Source organism: Silurus aristotelis (genome assembly GCF_946808225.1).
Source record: "Silurus aristotelis genome assembly, chromosome: 25".
NCBI classification, from domain to species: Eukaryota; Metazoa; Chordata; class Actinopteri; order Siluriformes; family Siluridae; genus Silurus; species Silurus aristotelis.
Window position 1 is genome coordinate 9,106,274 of NC_139598.1, and position 20,035 is coordinate 9,126,308.

The window sequence follows — 20,035 nt, forward strand, 5'->3', positions numbered from 1 at the left end:
GGCTTGTCATGAGTCACATTAAGACCCAGCTTCCACCCTCCCTGGAGCCCATGCAGTTTGCGTATCGTCCAAACCGCTCCACGAACAATGCCATCTCCACAACCCTCCATTTGGCTCCCAGTTATAGTTCTTACAGTTCTCTTCGTACAGTACTGTATAATCGAAGTATACAGTAGGTTCACTGGTCGGCGCTATCTTGGGTTATGTGTTTTCTCTTGTGTTGTCTTGGGTTGTCTGTCTGCACTGTCTGTCTGTACTGTTTTTCGTCTGCACTGTTTGCACTAGGTTGCACTCGATGCACTTTAAGTAGCTTTGTGTTGTGTTATAGCTCTATGTTGTTTAGTGTAGCACCATGTTTCTGAAGTAACGTTGTCTCGTTTTTACTGTGTACCACTGTGTATAGTAGAAATGACAATAAAAGCCTCTTGACTTGACTTGACTTTGGTAAAGGTACAAAAGTATTTGCCTTCAAATGTACTTACATATCCAAGAAATAGGAATTTTTTTTATGGCTATGATGTCATCATTTTTATAATTTTCAGACTCTTGCTTAATCAACTCAGTTTATGTGAAAAGACTCTAAAGTTACTCTCAGCAGACTAATTTATTAATATAATAATATAAATGATTTAAACACTAATTAAAATCTAATAAAGTATCATTAACAAAACTTATTTTCAATGACTTTAAAAGGCCATGGGTGTTGTGGCAATTTAGAGTTTAGAGTTTCTTCCATCATTTATTCCTCTCAAAATGTTCTGCTTGCTGTTGAACTGACACTGAACCGTATGTTTGTTGGCATTGACTGTTCCAGCTTGAATGATGCCCTGGGTAAACCACGCCATGACCCAACGTCTACCCATTGATTAGTTTCAGCTTTGAAAAGATCCTCTCTGCTTCAGCTAGCATCAGTAGATGAGTAAGACATATTCTTTGAGCAGTCCGCAAATTTGGATACATTTTTGAGAGCTAAATTTCATGTATAAATATTACCCTAAATGGATGTATTCTGCACAATTTATCAAATTCTCGGAACCAAGTGCCAAACAACTCCTTGGCTAATTGTAGCCAAAAGATATATACACCATCTATATCCTTATAATATGTATTTTAAACTTAAGCCTTTTAAGCCACTGTAGCACTTGAGATTCCCCTTACTGAACTTAGTTCAGGACCTATTCATTACAATCATATAAAAACCTTTATGACATCACCTCAATTAAAAGTAACCAAGTCAATAACTGCTTGTTTAACTACAATCCATCTAGACTAGTTAGGGATGTTGCAAGCTACACACATTTTTATAAACTACATACTATACATTATAATGTTATGCAAGATAAAATAAATATTGTTGCTTTATGTGCAAAAGCATAGCAAGCAACAAACAGTAACATAAATGTATTTACAGTTGGTCAATTTAAAATGCTACATACTCATCAAATGACATTTAAAATAATTTAATTAACTACTGAGTATGATCATGACAAAGCAAACTGTAAAACATATTGAGAAGTCTTCTTCTTTCGGGTTCTCCCATTAGAGTTCGCCACAGCGGATCATCCGTCTCCATACTACTCTGTCTGCTTCTTTCATACCAACTACCTGCATGTCTTCTCTCACCACATTGATAAACCTCCTCCCTGGCCTTCCTCTTCTCCTCCTTCTTAGTGGCTCCCTCACCTTGTCTCCAAAACGTCCTACATGCGCTTTCCCACTAATAAACTCATTTCTAATCCTGTCCATCCTCGTCACTCCCAACAAAAACCTTAACATCTTCAGCTCTGCTACCTCCAGCTCCACCTCCTGTCTTTTACTCCATAAAACATATTGAGAAGTCATGGTTTAAAATTAAGATGTATCAAACTCAAAATCCAATAAAGTGATAATGGTTCTTCCAGAACAGCACAGTGCAGAGACTCTTATCTATACTGACTACAAACAAGCATAATGCCCCAATGCCCTGTCACATTACATTTATGGCATTTGGCAGATGCCCCGATCCAAAACAACTTACAGAAATGCCACCCACACTTACAAACATGGTGCTTGAAGAGCTATCAAATTGGGGTCTCAACACAAATAAAATACAAAAGCCATGCAGAAATATATTCAAAACAAATTAAAGAATAAAGGGCCCCACACTCATTCTTTTAATTATCCACTTCAATCTAAAGCAGTTGAACAGTGCAATGGAGAGAAAATTAAAAAAGATTACTGGATGAGTTTTCCTTGGTGTTGAAATCAACACACTTTTCTGACAGAAATTAAGTGCTGATGTAAAAAAAAAAAAAAAATTTTATTATATTTTTATTATTATTAATAAACTTGAAAACATACACAACAATGCCTGAGGTATAAAAAAAAACTAGAGTAAGCGCAGTGTCTCTGTGGCTACTCTGTACCAAAAAAAGATTTGTTTTGTGCATGCATGAAAGCTTTAACAAATCCATAGCGCTAGCATTAGCTGCTAACTAGAAGGTGTCTAACCGCAAACGCTAGGGTTATGGATTCTTATTTTATGTCCAGCTTCATGAATTTCTCTTAACTAACAAATGTAAACTATTTAAATAAAATTTTCTATTTATGACATTTTATTTAATCAATTAAATTTGTGCCTATTCAGTTAGTTACTAAAACAAATATTGAATAAATCATTTGATTTATTCTAATTTATTTTTAGAAAATATAAAATATTATTTTATATATTATTCAACAAAGCAGGCATTTTAAGAATTGTTTAAAAAAGTAAAGTGTTTAAATGTTGATGATCACAAATGTTAATCATAATAAACTACTTTAATAAATGTAAAAAAAAATTGCAAAACAGCAATTTTATGTTTTGCATTTCTTCCACCTAACCATACTGAAATTAAACCGAACCGTGACTTAGAAACCAAGGTACGTACCGAACCCTGAACTTTGTGTACCTTTATACTGGTAAAATATGATTTTCTTATTTCTGGTACAGTATGTGTAATTTTGGAAGGCATGTATAAAGCGGGCAGAGCTAAAGAAAATGTAGGGCAAAAATCATGCATCTGTGCATTAATACAAATAGTGATTGTGTGCTTTTGTGCAGTGAGTTATGCAAGGATGAAAGAACAGAAGCAGAGCTGTGACAGAAATGTGTTATTCAGTTGAATGTGTATGTGTGTGCGTGTGCTTTGAAACCTTTCTGCCTTGAGCCACTTAACTCACTATACTGGAGTGGCCCCAACACCTAATCCAATTCTCTCCATAACTAATATTTGAAGAATTAGAATTTCAAACTAAAACTGTACAGTGATTATAAAAACTTTAAAATGTAATTCGTAATTTAAAAAAATTCTCAATTCATTACTTAACCAAAGACAGTATCAGAACATTATATAAACACTTTTTTGTCACTTTTTTATAAAAAAATATATATATATTATTATAATATTTTTAAAACATTTTTTCCTCACTTTATTACTTAATAATGAACTGCAACCCTGACAATGTTTTTGTATTGTATATCAGTTATATCGCAAATTCCTTTTTTTCTGTCTAGCTGTTATTCTATCCATCCATCCATCTAGCTACAGAATTACCTGTTTCCTTTCCTGTTTTTCTTGGAAAAATCCTTACAAATTCACCCATGTCTAAAGCATTTGTCATGGATTTTTCCAAAGGTCAACAACAATAAATTGCTCTTTCTTCTATGTAACATCATATGGATGGAAGCACATGTTCTTCTAAAAACTGTATATACCTTTTCGAATTGATGGTGATTTTCCAGATGTCAAAAGCTGCCTATTTTATAGACACTATTGTACCTAGATGCAGGCTTTCCGATTTTTTTTTATTTTAGCCTCAGTTAAATTGAAATGAGTTTTTGCCCAGACAAAACGATAGTGTTTTTGAATCATTCATCATGATTTTTAATAGGGCTTTAACCTGAATTTGTAAATGACACTTAACTGTTCTGAAGATATTTGTAACATTTGATAGGTGTTCTATGTTATACTGTGAAAAATATATACATTTATAAGATATTAAGATGGTTGCATTCTGTTTATTTTAATTATTTTACATTTAACAAAGCATCCTGAGTTTTTTAGGAATAGAGGTTGTGGTAGTGTTGCATCTGGTTTTGAATCCATTTGCTAGAGCCCTACAGCTATGAAATCATGATTCCACTTCAGCTCCTCTGCAGGATTCGGCTGAGAAACTTAATGACAAACTTATCTGTGTGTAACAGGAATACATTCCTTCTATGTATTTATGCATCTGAGGTTAGAGTGCCATTAGTGTTACAGGCATGCTGTGCATGAGCATTTCTACATTTACAAATAACTGCTAAACAGACTTTAATAAATATACCACCAACTGCTAGTTAAAAATCTATCTATCAATCAATCACAAAGTGAAATATAGTATGTTTAAAATTCTGCTAATAGACCATTTGCTGTCCTCTGTGGTTCCAAAAATGGCAAACACTTGGATACCTCTAAATAAAGAGAAAACAAAACTATCACCAATAATTGATTCTCCGGGAAAAAAAGGTATTGACTGTTGTTTTTCTCTTAAACATTAGCATAGGTCTCTATGCATTATTGTTACTAATACACTACCAAAACCATGAATAAACATTAATAAGAAAAAATGTAATTGCTACAGCTGCTTTTAGCTAAGAGGATGAAAGTAAAACATGCCCGGCTTTCGCTCTTTGGGAGCTGTTGATCAGATTGGCACTATGCAATCACTGACATCTGTCAGCTCACACATTCAGAACCGTGCAGTTAGTTCTTTCTTCCAACTGTGTGCAGCTGCTCTATGATGTGCTAAATGAGCAGCAGTTTGAAAAAATACAGTGACTGGCTCCATGAATCCATGAAGTCAGCATTCTTTCTCCCAGATCTTTTGTTGTAATGCAATAAACAAGAAGCTACTCTGCTAAAATTAGCAATTGCAAAAAGGACAAAAAATTTATATAATCTGGTGATTATTATGAACTATATTTTTTTAGAAAAAAATGTTTATGCCCAATGTTTTCTAAATTAAAAAAGTAAATTCCCTTACATATAATAATGTAAAATTGAAATAGAGAATTAGAAAGTGGGATGTTTTCTGCGAAAAAGACAATTCAAAATGACATTTTGATGATGACATTTATTGTATTATGGTTAATTTAAATCTGATTATGTCTGAATCCATAATTACTTAATTGCCAAATATACACTTTTTCTTTTTATTCTATTTCCTGAAACAGTAAAAAAAGAAAAAAAGTTTTTATGCTGTAAAAAGCATTATATGCTGTACTGTGAATGATTATGTCACAAAAAGTTAATTTAATTTGATTAGCTTGATGTAAGTGTGCTTGGCATTGTTTTTAATCCCAATTTTGTCAGCTCTCAAAGGAAATCCTACTGCAGCTATATTTTATGTCCCTGATTTGTTATTCAAATGTAAATTTAATCATTGGAGTATGACAAAGTGAATTAATATAATTATAATTGCAATACATTATAATACATGTAATATGATATACAGTATGACAATAACACAAACATTATATATATATATATATATATATATATATATATATATATATATATATATATATATATATATGTATATATATATATATATATATATATATATATATATATATATATATATATATATATATATATATATATATATATATATTGTACCATCTAACATATATATATATATATATATATATATATATATATATATATATATATATATATATATATATATATATATGTTAGATGGTACAATTGGTACAATTATAAGAAGGCAATAACACTATGTGTGAGAGTCTGAACTGTATGTATGAGTAAGCATGGAATTAATACGTTCTTACACACATGCACATGCACCCACCAAACGTTTGCCTTGTTATTCTTTTACTGAGAATTAGTAATGCAGCTCACTACTATGACTGCTAAACTTAACCTCTGTAATGAACTCTGGATATTCAGACTTTCAGAGGAGTGGTGGCTGTATAGTTAAGGATCTGGATTACTGATCAGAAGGGAGTTCAAGCCCCAGTTCTGCCAAGCTGCTACTGTTGGGCCCTTGAGCAAGGCCTGTAACCTTCCCTGCTCCAGGGGTGCTGTATCAGGACTGACTCTGCATCCTAAATTTCTAACTAAAATATGAGTAGAAAGTTCACTGTGTACTATACATGTGAAGTGTACATGAAGTAAAAGCCGTTTTATTTGCTTTCTTTCTTTATCACAAACAATTGCTGGTAAAATAATTCATGCCACTCGGAGATGTCTAATTTAAAGGCTAGATTTAGTAATCAGTTTAGAGGGGGGTGTACCTCTGCTGAAATTCTGTCACACACAGATGGTAGGAATCATTGCCTGATACATTCAAATATGCAGCATTTGGTTATATAACGCATACAGTACATGCCCACCAAGTTCTGTTGGTAGAGCATGAGAATCTCAAGGTCGTGCATTTGCATCTCATGTCAGGCACCCAAAGACTGGTCATTGAATGTGATGGTGTAACTCTGTGTAAGGTCTGGAAATCTATTTGCAGAGGTGTCATTGGCTTAAAAGCATATGACATGGTAACATGCATGTACATTATATATCGGTAATACTAGTAAAGGGAATTACATTTGAGTGTAGTACAAAGGTTTTTAGAGAACGCTTTAGTTTAGCAAGATTTATAGTTAATATTTTTATTTTATTTTATTTATTTTACAAAAAAATGCATTACCTAAATTATCCTCTTTAAGAACACAAGCAAATATAAACACATACCTTTTCACCTTTCCACTTTTCCATAATTTTAATACCATTCAAATTTAGTGTATCATATTCATTATACTGGTTCTGTCCAAGCTTTCAGTTAGAAAGGAAGAATAGTGCCGTGAATCAGAACACCCTGACTGTGTGTGGTTTAGACAGTGAGCACCCTGCCTTGAATGCAATCTTTACAACAGCAGGAAATATTTTAGTTAATATATTCTCTCTCTCTCTCTCTCTCTCTCTCTCTCTCTCTCTCTCTCTCTCTCTCTCTCTCTCTCTCTCTCTCTCTCTCTCTCTCTTTCTCTCTCTCTGTGCTGCCATGGCTCTCAGTGCCTGAAAAGCATTTGTCCAGTAACCCTGTATTAAAGTGCCCCTCCTTTTATCTGCTTATGCTGCTTTCCTCTATTCCCTCCTCTATCCATCACATGTATGGACTTTCTGTTCTCCGTTTTTCATCTGTAGAAGCCCCCAGGTCACACATATAACAAATATGGAGCAGCAATGTGTGAGAAACCCTGTTTTCATGTTATTTAATGGACAGATTTATATCTTGATTTGATGATTTAGGTGAGCATATGCACTTGTGTGTTTGTGCTTGCTCTTGGTGTCTGTTTGAACCAACATGTCATGCTTGTCTGTTTATTGTCTGTCTAAATGCATATTTGTAGCCCCTGTTACTCTAACCCTGGGTCTATACTGCTCTTTTAAACCCCCATATAGACAAAATGAATAACAATAAACAGAACATTGTCTTTGAGTTTTGCAGTTGCATGTGTAGTATGTATATGACCATGTTGTGTGTTGGTGTGAGAGAAAGAGAGAGAGAGAGAGAGAGAGAGAGAGAGAGAGAGAGAGAGAGAGAGAGAGAGAGAGAGGGAGAGAGAGAGAGAGAGAGAGAGAGAGAGAGCGATAGTAGTATGCATGCTTACTGACCTGCTCTTGTGGCAAAATGCACAGACATAGCCATTCTCATGCTGGCTGTAAGAGCAGCAGGCTTTGCAGACATTGAATCGACAGTCGAGGCAGATGCGGCGCGGCTTGAGGAAGAAGCTGAATGGCCCACAGCAGCGAATGCAGCACTGCTCGTTAAAGCCGCGCTGCTTGGCCAGCAGCAGACAGCGTGTGCCCTCCTCCTCCAGCTCGTGCTTCAAATCACTACACAGAGAAACAAGTAGGGAGGGCGCAAATGAGAGAGTGGAGAGAGAGTATGAAGTGTTTTTATTAAGAAGAAAGAGAAAGGTGGAAGTTATCATATAGTAAATGAGTGATAAAAAAGGTTAGGGTTAATTGAGAGAAAAAAGAAAAAAAAGAAAAAGAAAATGTTAATGGCATGAGATATAGAGAGAAGTGTGGACAGGAGCAAAGGGAACAAAAAATAGCAGGGGTAAATAGAAAGAAATGGAAATGTTACAAGACAGACAGGGAAGGCAAGTGGGGATGGTGATGAAGGGACCGAAAAAGAGAGAAAGAGCCCAAGAGAAAAAGATAGACAAGAAGACAGAGTAAAACAACAGCAGAAACCATGGATTCATACAGAAAGACACAGAGGATGATCCAAAGAAAGAAAAAGATAAGATGAGAGAGAGTGGGCAAAGATAGAGACATGAGGAATGAGTTTAAGCAGAGAATTAAAAAAAAGCAAAAACAGTAAGAGAAATAAGACAGTAAGTGAGAGAGAGAGAGAGAGAGAGAGAGAGAGAGAGAGAGAGAGAGAGAGAGAGAGAGAGAGAGAGAAATAAAAAAGAAAGATTATTTGTAGGAGAAAGTGGAAAGGAAAGCACAGTACAAATTATGTTAAATAATCAATTCTGTAAGAAATTAACAGACACTGAAACACTCTTCTGTCCATCTCACACACTCATCATCCTCATACTATGTGTATTTGAGCAAGAATCTGTCTCTCTTGCACACAAACACACCCACACAAAAAACACTTTTCCTATTGTGCTTGTAAAGACACATATTTATTAAAAAGCTATGTCTACACCTAAATCTAAGCAGAACATTTTAGCTCTTTTGGCTTTCATTAAATAAATGGGTCAAGGTCAAAGTCAAGACAGTATAAAACAAACACAAAATAAAATAATATGGTGATCAAATTTTATGAAGTATACATGACATTTTGTGAAATCATTGTTCCCTTTCAGGAACTGGAGCTGCATCAACAATGCTTTAAGATCGCTTCCGCATTGTCTCCGTTCTGATTCACATGTTCAATCAGTCCAATGGAAAGCGAGGTGTCATCGGCGGGGTGACGTCACAACCAGAAAGCTATAAAAGTGCATAGAGTAAAGCCGGAGCCAGCTTCTGTTTGTTCATGAAACAATTGTTTATGTGTATTTTTTTGTCCAACTGTATGTCTGAAAAAAGATATATATATATATATATATATATATACATACAGTACAGACCAAAAGTTTGGACACACCTTCTCATTCAAAGAGTTTTCTTTATTATATATAATTAACACATGTGGAATTATATATGGAATTATATACATAACAAAAAAGTGTGAAACAACTGAAAAATGTCATATTCTAGGTTCTTCAAAGTAGCCACCTTTTGCTTTGATTACTGCTTTGCACACTCTTGGCATTCTCTTGATGAGCTTCAAGAGGTAGTCACCTGAAATGGTCTTCCAACAGTCTTGAAGGAGTTCCCCGAGAGATGCTTGGCACTTGTTGGCCATTTTGCCTTCACTCTGCAGTCCAGTTTACCCCTAAACCATTATAATAAAAAATTTAAATAAAAAATAGTTTGGGTTCAGGTCCGGTGACTGTGGAGGCCAGGTCATCTGGCGCAGCACCCCATCACTCTCCTTCTTGGTCAAATAGCCCTTGATGCCGTCAGTGTGACTTTACAATTTTCATAGTCATGAAAATAAAGAAAACTCTTTGAATGAGAAGGTGTGTCCAAACTTTTGGTCTGTACTGTATATATAAAAATAATGAAGGCAAGCAAAAAGACTTGCATGTCGCGCCGAACGCTCCGCTCCCAATGGGCACTCTTCAGGGAACGTGCTCCCACTCTTCGCTGGCCCCGCTCTCGCTGAGGTGGAGCAGCAAGCCTAGTTCCTGGGGCTTGCAGATGGACCTTGCAGGTTTTGAGTAGGGCTTTAACCTTACTCCTGCCTCACCTGCCCGGTCCAGCGCTCGTTCGCAAGCTTTGGAAGCACGCCTTTCGTCGGTTTCTTCCCCTTGCAGGAGTTGGTCTGATCTCTGTGAGCTGGAATTTGAGGATCTAATGGAGATTGTGACCCGTGCCATTGCCAAGTTGGATTTGGCTTGGCCGGTGGATGAGCAGAAAGCCTCTCTGTCCATCCAGAGGTAAGTCTCAAGAGACTGATACCATCAGAGACTACCTAGCAGCATGGGAAGCTCTGCCAGACGTGTTTTAGTGGGTCCTCACAAGAAGTTCTTGAGGTTCGCTTTCGGGCCCGAAGCGTACCAATTCACAAAGTGTGTTGATGCGGTTTTTAGTTCCCCTGAGGCTTCAGGGCATCTGCATCTTAAACTATATAGACGATTGGTTAATATTAGCTCAGTCGGAGGAGAGCGATCAGCACCAATTGGATCCAGCTAACGGCCCGGTTGGTTCAGTGCCAGAATTCCTTCAGGAACAGCTCGCTATAGGGTCGAAGTCCATGCGTCCGCCATTTCAGCGCATCATGTCCCCCTTGGCAGGGCAATTACTGGGCAGAGACCCGCCAGTGATGCGTTTTCTTTGTGGCACTCGAGTCTGAGGCCCCCGGTGCGATCTAAAGTGCCTGTGTGGGAGTTGGCAGTCGTGTTGGAGGCTCTATCTGAGCCCCCCATCAAGTCATTGGCCAAAGCATCTTGGAGGCTTTTCACAGTTAAGACTGTGTTCCTCCTGGCCATTTTCTATCTTAAGAGAGTAGGGGATTTGCAGACCCTCTTTGTGGCCCCCTCTTTTCTGTTCATGCAGTTGCCTCCTCCTACGAGTCCTCTGGTCACCTGCTCCCTTTGGGGTCAGAGCACACGTAACCCGGAGTGTGGCAGCCTCTAAAACTTGGTCCTCTAGAGTCTCCATCCATGACTTCTGCAACGCTGTGGGCTGGTCCACCCCGCCAACCTTTGTTGACCTTAGTGACACTCCTGGCCCCTCTGTCCTTCGACCTAGCTGTTCCCTCACACACTAGGAAGAGACTGGTCAGTCAGGCAGTATTAAAAACCCTGTTCGTAAAGCGTTGTTGACGCAGCTCCAGGTTAGGTATGTAACCCTGGATCTTCATATGCTTTACTTCATGTGTTTTTATAGCTTCCTGGTCATGAAGTCTCCCTGTCAGTAAAGGCACGCTTTCCACTGGACGGGGTTACACAAGTGATTCAGAGCATGGACAACGCGGAAGCATTCCCAAAGCGTTGTTAATGCAGCGTCTCGTTCCCTCAGGAAACCAGGGTTACATATGTAATCTGTAGACATTCACATCAAAATAAAAAATATTGCAGCTCATTTCACCTACTTTCAAAATTATAACAAAACAAAAACATACCCTTTAAATACTTATTTGCATTTATCAGTGCCTGAATAATAATTGTGGGGACAGTACCAACTGTTTAAACAAATAACCTAAGGTGACACAAAACACAATGTATTTAATTGTGTTATGAAAAAAAAAAAAATTCTGCTTGTCAATCCGGGAAAGGGTTATAAAGGGCATGTGGAGTATTTTACAGTAAGGACTGTTTAAAACTGAAGCAACAGACCATTTATGCTCAGTGATATTAAATAATCTCCGAGATCTACATCATGAGACAGACAAGCCTCCAAAAACACAGTAAATATTTGTTTGTGGCAGCAAAGAAAAAGACTGAACAAGCATGGCATTAGGAGAATATGGCTAGGGAAGAATGCTTCTCCCCAAAATAATATGTAGTATGGCTTAGGTTTGCCCCTCCTTGAACTGCCACCTTAACGTGGTGGAGGGGTTTGAGTACCCGAATGACCATAGGAGCTACGTGTCCGGGGCTATATGCCCCTGGTAGAGTCTCCCAAGGCAAACAGGTCCTAGGCGACGGGTCAGACTAAGAGCGGTTCAAAAAAACCCTTATGAGACAGAACAGATCAAGGACCGTGACGTCGCCCGGTATGGCGCAGCCGGGGCCTCACCCTGGAGCCAGGCCCGGGGTTGGGGGTCGTATGCGAGCGCCTGGTGGCCGGGCCTTCCCCCACGGGGTCCGGCAGGGCTCAGCCCGAAGGAGCGACGTGGGGCCGCCTTCCCGTGGGCTCACCACCTGCAGGAGGGACCGTAAGGGGCCGGTGCGAAGAGGATCGGGCGGCAGTTGAAGGCGGGGGCCTCGACAACCCGATCCCTGCACACGGAAGCTAGCTCTAGGGGCGGGGAAGGAGCCTGAGATTGTGCGTGAGGTTGAAAGGTTCCGACTAGAGATAGTCGGGAATGAGAGGGTCGTTTCCCTGCGCCTACGGGTCGGGGATAGGTCTCTCACTGTCGTGTGTGCCTCGGAGCTTTGTGCCTCGGTGCTTCGGAGGCGGCAATCCCCGAACCCGGTGGTGGACACCGGAAGTAAGGGATGCCGTCAAGCTGAAGAAGGAGTCCTATCGGGCCTGGTTGGCTTGTGGGACTCCTGAGGCAGCCGACGGGTACCGGCGGGCCAAGCGAACTGCAGCCCGGGTGGTTGTGGAGGCAAAAATCTCCTCAATCCCGCCGTCACGTCTTCCATTGAGGAAGCAGAGGCTGAGGGCTCAGTGGAGGAGTTTAAGTATCTTGGGGTTTTGTTCAAGAGTGAGGGAAGGATGGAACGGGAGTTTGACAGACGGATCGGTGCAGCTTCTGCAGTAATGTGGTCGATGTACCGGTCTGTCGTGGTGAAGAAAGAGCTGAGCCGCAAGGCGAAACTCTTGATTTACCGGTCAATCTACGTTCCTACTCTCACCTATGGTCATGAGCTCTGGGTCATGACCGAAAGGACAAGATCCCGGATACAGGCGGCCGAAATGAGCTTTCTCCGCAGGGTGGCTGGGTGATCCCTTAGAGATAGGGTGAGAAGCTCGGTCACTCGGGAGGAGCTCAGAGTAGAGCCGCTGCTCCTTCACATCGAGAGGGGTCAGCTGAGGTGGCTCGGGCATCTGTTCTGGATGCCTCCTGGACGCCTTCCCGGGAAGGTGTTCCGGGCGCGTCCCACTGGAGGAGACCCCGGGGAAGACCTAGGACACGCTGGAGAGACTATGTCTCCCGGCTGCCCTGGGAACGCCTCGGTGTCCCCCCGGAAGAGCTGGAAGAAGTGTCTAGGGAGAGGGAAGTCTGGGCATCTCTGCTTAGACTAGTGCCCCCGCGACCCGGCCCCGGATAAGCGGGAGAAGATGAGATGAGAGGCTTAGGTTTGCAAAATCGTATCTTAAAAAATGCAAACAATCTGGATTATTAAGATTTAGACTGCAGAGACCAAGACCAACACATCTCACACCAACTGGCAAGCATCGTGGTGGAGTAGGGATATTTGGGCTAGTGACCTATTTTTTGGTGGAAATCTATTTTCCATGAGACACTTCTGTATACCAGAACTGTCTTGGGACAAACGTGAAGCTATCCTGCCGGTAGTTAAATTGAACTGTAACTGGATCATGCAACAGGACATACAACAGACATTGTCTCAAAGCAGCTTTACAGAATTTAACAGTTAAGGTGAACGATATGTATTTACCCCCGATGAGCAAGCCATGGTGACTGTGGCAAGGAAAAACTCCTCTAGATGTTATGAGAAAGAAACCTTGAGAGGAACCAGATTCAAAAAGGGGAACGCATCCTCATTTGGGTGATATCAAAAGTGTGATTATAAATCTATTGTCATCGTAAATCGTAAGTCGAACCATCGTAACTCGGAGATCATCTGCAAAAAAAATTTAATTAAATACATAAAAAATGTATTTTAATTAAAAATCACCATTGGTGGAAGCTTTTCTCCCGTTGCCGTGCAGCTCAGAACACAGGTGAAGTGCGTTTTTACATGCCCGGTTGTTTTCAGCGTGACGAATGATTTGCATTTCCTGTTGACAGTCCGAGTGAGAGGCAGGTCAAACGTCAGAGGAAGCTCATCCATAATTATGATGTGGTGCGACCCGATTCAGAGGGAGCGCACCCGATTTAATATAAAGAGTTTCTTTGGTTCACCTGAACCCGTTCGGCAATTTCATTGGTTTAATTTTATGGTGCTCAGTTTTTTGGTTTGAAGCTTGTGAAATCGATAAATTAGCCGCTTCATTGTTTAAGCCGCAGGGTTCAAAGACTTATAGTCTGGAAAATACGGTCATTTACCATTGTAACTTCATCCACAAGTTGACTGTTCAATTTGAATCTGATTCAATTCAATTCAATTCATTGAACCATGATGTTCTATTACATTGTTCCAGATGTCCAGAGATGGTTTAATATAGTGGAAGATGCACAAAACCAATTCAAGGGACTAAAACAGGGTTGCAGGCAAGACCTTCAGGCTATAGAGCAAAAATGTAGAGGGTGACAGACATGTCACATGTGCTCATAAGTCTAAGAGAGATACACCTTGCAAGACTGGCAGGCCATCTCTGCTGACCTAAATTCAGAATCACTGACTTACACTTTAATATATTTTTGTCCATGAATATGTATTACATAATGGCTAATAATCTATTCTATTAATTGTATATCTTTTCTATTTTTCTGTATTATTTAAAGTTTCTATTTAATCAATTTTCAGCCATCATACTACATGTTGCCAGGGACAAAGTTAACTGATGTAAGGCCTTCAGAGTCAGCAACTGCGGATTTCTTTTTGCATAATTTCCATGTTGCTTAAGGCTGTTGCTTTACCCAATCAGATTGCAATTTGGCCAACCTTAGGCCCCCTAAAAGATGTCCGATTACAAACCCGATTCCAAAGAACCTTTTGTTTAACAAAACCAAGAACAAAGAACAAATTGTGAATAAAAAAGGAATGCAATAATTTACAAATCTCATAAACTTATATTTTATTCACAATAGAATATAGATAACATATCAAATGTTGAAAGTGAGACATTTTAAAATGTCCTGCCAAATATTGGCTCATTTTGGATTTCATAAGAGACATTCCAAAGAAGTTTGGACAGGTAGCAATAAGAGGCCAAAAAAGTTAAATGTACATATAAAGAACAGCTGGAGAACCAATTTGCAACTTATTAGGTCAGTTGGCAACATGGTTAGGTATAAAAAGAGTTTCTCAGAGTGGCAGTGTCTCTCAGAAGTCAAGATGAGCAGAGGATCACCAATTCCCCCAATGCTGCAGCAAAAAACAGTGTAGCAATATCAGAAAGGAGTTTCTCAGAGAAAAATTGCAGAAAACCATACTGGATGCCCGTGATCTTTGGGCCCTTAGACGGCACTGCAAACTACTTTTTTGAGTGTGTTGATGCCATGAAATATAAAATCAGCTTCTTTTTTCCCCTAAAATGATACATTTTCTCAGTTTAAACATTTGATATGTCATCTATGTTGTATTCTGAATAAAATATTGAAATTTGAAACTTCCACATCATTGCATTCTGTTTTTATTCACAATTTGTACAGTGTCCCAACCTTTTTGGAATCGGGTTTGTACATCGGCATTTTAATGTCTTTTGATTAGATGGTCAGAGAACGCACTAGTCAAAGCTATTAAACCAGATCTGTAGCAAACTGCAGAAGCTCAAATATATTCATGCAGTGCATCAGTATGTGTAACAGGTGAAATGTCTCCAGGTTACGTATGTAACCCTTGTTCACTGAGAAAACTAAATGCTTTGAGAACTACATTTATTACCAAAGACATGCAGAATATGTTGTTCAATATTCACAGTAACTAGTCCATATCACTTACTGATCAGATTTTGCTAAATTCTGTGATTCTGTCTTTTTTTTTTTTTTTTTACACAAATTAATATATATAATTATTTTTTTTGCAAGACACATTGACAAGTCAATAACAACAACAGAATTTTGGGTAGGTTAGCTACTTGAATGTAGGGATGTTATGAGTTAAGGTTCATCTGTTTCTCTAATTTTGCTTTCACATATTTTTAAGTGGTGTTTTTTTTTGTTTGTTGACCACCGTTGCTGTTACTCTCTCAGATGCTTAAATTTTTGTGCTGCACTTGCTTTGTCAGCTCATACACAGTGATTCTTAATGCATAATTGTACTTCCTACTAAAAAGAAAAAAGAATAGAAAGAAAGAAGCTTATAAGGCCAAGAAACTTTATAAAGGAAGCCGGACTCCTTCATTAAGAAAAACCTTGGAAAGGTTCCCTTTCATGAGCTCGAGCTGTCTCGAAATGCTTTGGGAACATGCCCGAGTGTCCACTCTCCAAAATAATGTGTAATCAGTCAAAAATTGGACGCTGGTCGTCACCAGCGGGGTGACGTCACAACTAGGAAGTATAAAACGCACATAAAGTGAGGCGAGCACCAGCTTCTGTTTGTTCACGAAGCACTCTGTGTGTATGAATTGTTCGTCAGAAAAAATAAATAAATAAAAAAAAAAAAAAAAAATATATATATATATATATATATATATATATATATATATATATATATATATATATATATATATATATATATATATATATATATATATATAAAATAATATTTGATATTTAATAATAATAATATATTACAAAAAAATATATATACTGTAATATATATATATATATATATATATATATATATATATATATATATATATATATATATATATATATATATATATATATATATAAAAATAATAATAATGAAAAAAGAAATAAATAAAATTCCTGGGAGCGGAGCACACTAAGTCGGTTCCCAAGAGAGCCGGCTGCATGTCAATGCTATCGCTCTGCTCCCGAGCGGCACTGAGGAAAGAAGTCCTGCTACTTGCGGTTCTGGCCCCGCTCTCGCTGAGGCGGAGTGGTGCGACAGTTCCTGGGGCTCGCAAATGGACCTCGCAGGGGGTTTTGAGACTGGCTTGTCCCTCTCTCCAACCTCACTTGCTTGGTCACAGGTTCGGAAGCACGCCTTTCGGCGGTTTCTTCCCCCCTGCCATGAGAGCATTAGCTCTGCCTCTCTTCCTCTGAGGAGGAGGGGGGCGCGCTTTGCGAGCTAGGCTCGAGGAGCTATGGAGTTGTGGCAGAGCTAGGTCAGTTCTCGAGGGAGCTGACTGCGCACATTCTCTGCACATTCTGTGCATGATTTGCGCATATTGTGCCGTGCTCATTTCTATGCGATCGCTAGGGTGCTCTCACGCCTCGTGGAAAAAAAAAAAATTAAATAAATAAAACAAAAGAAAAAACAATAATAATAATAAAAATAAGCCAGTAAGAATTTTTGGGGTTGTGACCTGCGCCGTAGCCAGAAAGTCCCTCCGTCCAGTAAGCTGGACGAGCGCTCTCTGACACCGGTCTAAACTCCATGTCAGGGTCTACTGTACTTTCCAGACCTGCACACTTAGGGGTCATGGTCATGGGCGAAGCCCCTTCAGCCCCTTTCGATGCTGTATTAACACGTCATGGGGGGGAAAGTACACGTTTATGGAGCAATGCCGCAGGGTGAAGAGACGCTTGCGAGCTATCTCTCTCCCGGGATCGCCTTGTCCCGCAAGACCCCAACATTACCCACGAAAACCCTGCTTGTAGGTAAGGCTTACCCCTCGGCAGGTCAAGCTCTGCGGGCAGACCGAGGTATCCAGGTCTTGGGCTCGGCTCTTCTCGGGCCGCCCCTTTAGCCCCAAGACCGCAGTGTACTCAAACGTCACAGGGCTAAGAGATCATGGCTATTGAGTCATGCCACGGATTAAAGAGACGCTAGCAGACTATCTTTCCCCAGGTGCGGCATCCTCCCTTAAGACCCTGACACTACCCACCAAGCCTCTGCATACTAAGTCAGTGTCTGACAGGGACAAAGCCATGCTGCTGGATGCCCCACTCTTGCCCTCAGACCACCCCGCTCTCATGGAACTGCTCTTTACCCAGCACTTCCTACCGACAATGACGGGTGCTAAGACAGAGTGTCACGATGCACTCTCCCCCTGTGTAGGATCCTGACCGGACCTATGGGGGGGATGACTGGAGGGTGTGTAGCACCGCTCTGGCTCGTTAACCCTGCCAAGTAATGTGCTTCAGGGTACAGACAGCTACAACAAGCTCCCTCCCTGGTTTTCCGCACGTCAGGGCACTGCCCTGGCTCTAGACACACCGGAGGTCAGTCTCGAGAGACTGATACCGCTAAGGGAGCAACTGGCAGCCTGGCTAACTCTGCCAGTTGTGTCCTGCGCACTGTAGAGCGAGGCTATACGATTCAGTTCGGGTCTTGTCTGGTCTGGGTAGTACAGCCAGTACTTCATAGTTCCCAAAAAGGATGATGGGTTGCATCCTATCCTAGATGTACGTAAGCTGAACCTACTCCAAGGCCCTGTGTTGGGAGTCCCCGGTCATCGCATAGAGCTAATGGCAGATGAGTCCCTCACAGGATGGGGAGCGGTTATGAGTGGCCACGCCAGGCCAGGTCTTTGGAAGAGTCCCCATAGATGGAAGGTGGAAGAGCTCAACATGTTCAAAACAGTGGAGATGATCGTGGACTTCAGGAGAAATCCCTCAGCACTCCCCCAACTCACCATCATGAACAGCACTGTAACAACAGTGGAGTCATTCAAGTTTCTGTGTACCACCATCTCTCAGGAACTGAAGTGGGACAATAACATTGACTCCATTAGTAAAAAGGCCCAGCAGAGGTTGTACTTCCTTCACCAACTGAGGAAATTCAACCTGCCACAGGAGCTGCTGAAACAATTCTACTCTGCCATTATTGAGTCTGTCCTGTGTATATCTATAATTGTCCTACTCATCCAGAGTGGAGAAAAGAAAATAATTTTGGACCCCACACACCCAGCCCACTCTCTTCGAACTGTTGCCTCCTGGTCAGCACTACAGAGCCTCGTCCACCAGAACAGCCAGGCACAAAAAAAACTTTTTTTCCCGCAGGCTATACTCAGCATGAACAATTTAAATATTCATAACTACACATTGTCTATCATAACCGCCACACATTTGTACATGGAATCCAAACGGTCCATTTGTAAATTAAGCTTCAGGTGGTGGAGCAGACTTAGGAGATGTTTGGCAAAGCCCAAGTAGACCTGTTTGTGTCTTTAGAGACGTCACACTGTCCCCTGTGGTTCTCCCTATATCAACTAGCCCCGCTGGGACTGGATGCCATGGCACAGCCGTGGCTGATGCTGCACCTGTACGCCTTCCTGTATGCCTTCCTCGAGAAGCCTTCATGGAAGATTCCTCTCAGGAAGGGATCTCCTTTCTTAATCAGGGGGCACAATAGTTTACACCCACCCGAGCTGTGGAAGCTGTGGCTGTGGCCCCTGAAGGGGCACAGCTTTGAGGTTCTGGTCTCTTCACCAAGGTAGTAGATACCATTCTTCAATCCACATCTCTCTCCACATGGAGGTTGTATGCGGCAAGATGGTGCCTGTTCACTGTGTGGTGCTCCCGGTCAACCCAGCCCCCTTTCCAGCCTTTGGCAAAGATTTCATGGAGGAATTTGTCCATTAAGGCCGCGTTCTTGCTGGCTATCTACTCTCTGAGGCGAGTAGGTGATTTACAGGCCATTTCTGTGGCCCCCTCTTTCCCGGAGTTCGCTCCAGGCATGACCAGTGCCTTCCTGCACCCTAGAGCGGGTTACGTCCCCAGGTGCCCTCGGTCCTCCCATGACATGTCAGGCTCCAGGCATTCAATGCTCCTCCATTCCAGACCCCAGACCAGGAGAGACTAAACCAGGTGTGCCCAGTCCGAGCACTTGACTGTTATGTTAACCAGACAAGTCCCTGGAGGAAGTTGAAACAATTGTTCATCTACTATGGCCCTCTGAGAAGAGGCCTTCCTGCTTATAAGCAGATGTTTAGTAAATGGATTATTGACATTATAGGTCTCCCCGCTCCATTCGAGGTCAGGACACACTCTACCCGGAGTGTGGCAGCCTCCAAGGCTTGGTCCTCTGGAGTGTCCCTCAAAGACCTCTGTGACGCTGCAGAATGGTCCACCCTGCTCACCTTGTCAGGTTTTACAACCTTGACCACTGTGCCATTCCTGACACCTCTGTCCTTCGACCACCTGTAAGTGTGCTCATTCACACTAGTCAGGGACTGTTTGGTGTAGTGGTATTGGACTCTCGCTCCCAAAGCGTTACGATGCAGCTCGAGTTCCTGAAAGGGAATGTCTCTAGCTTACGTATGTAACCCTAGTTCCCTGAGGGAACAAG

The 20,035-nt window shown here is 40.8% G+C and overlaps 1 protein-coding gene across 2 annotated transcripts in view; it reads right to left on the reverse strand.

Annotated features, from left to right (window-relative positions):
* The window catches only part of myripb (myosin VIIA and Rab interacting protein b), a 126,026-nt gene that overhangs the window by 73,432 nt on the left and 32,559 nt on the right, over nucleotides 1-20,035 (reverse strand). For both annotated transcript variants that reach the window (XR_014531568.1, XM_083529858.1), the window contains exon 3: nucleotides 7,695-7,916. Coding sequence is in view for 1 of the 2 variants with exons in the window: in XM_083529858.1 (XP_083385984.1) it covers nucleotides 7,695-7,916 (222 nt within the window). In the remaining variant the exon portion in view is untranslated. The remainder of the gene's footprint in view (nucleotides 1-7,694; nucleotides 7,917-20,035) is intronic.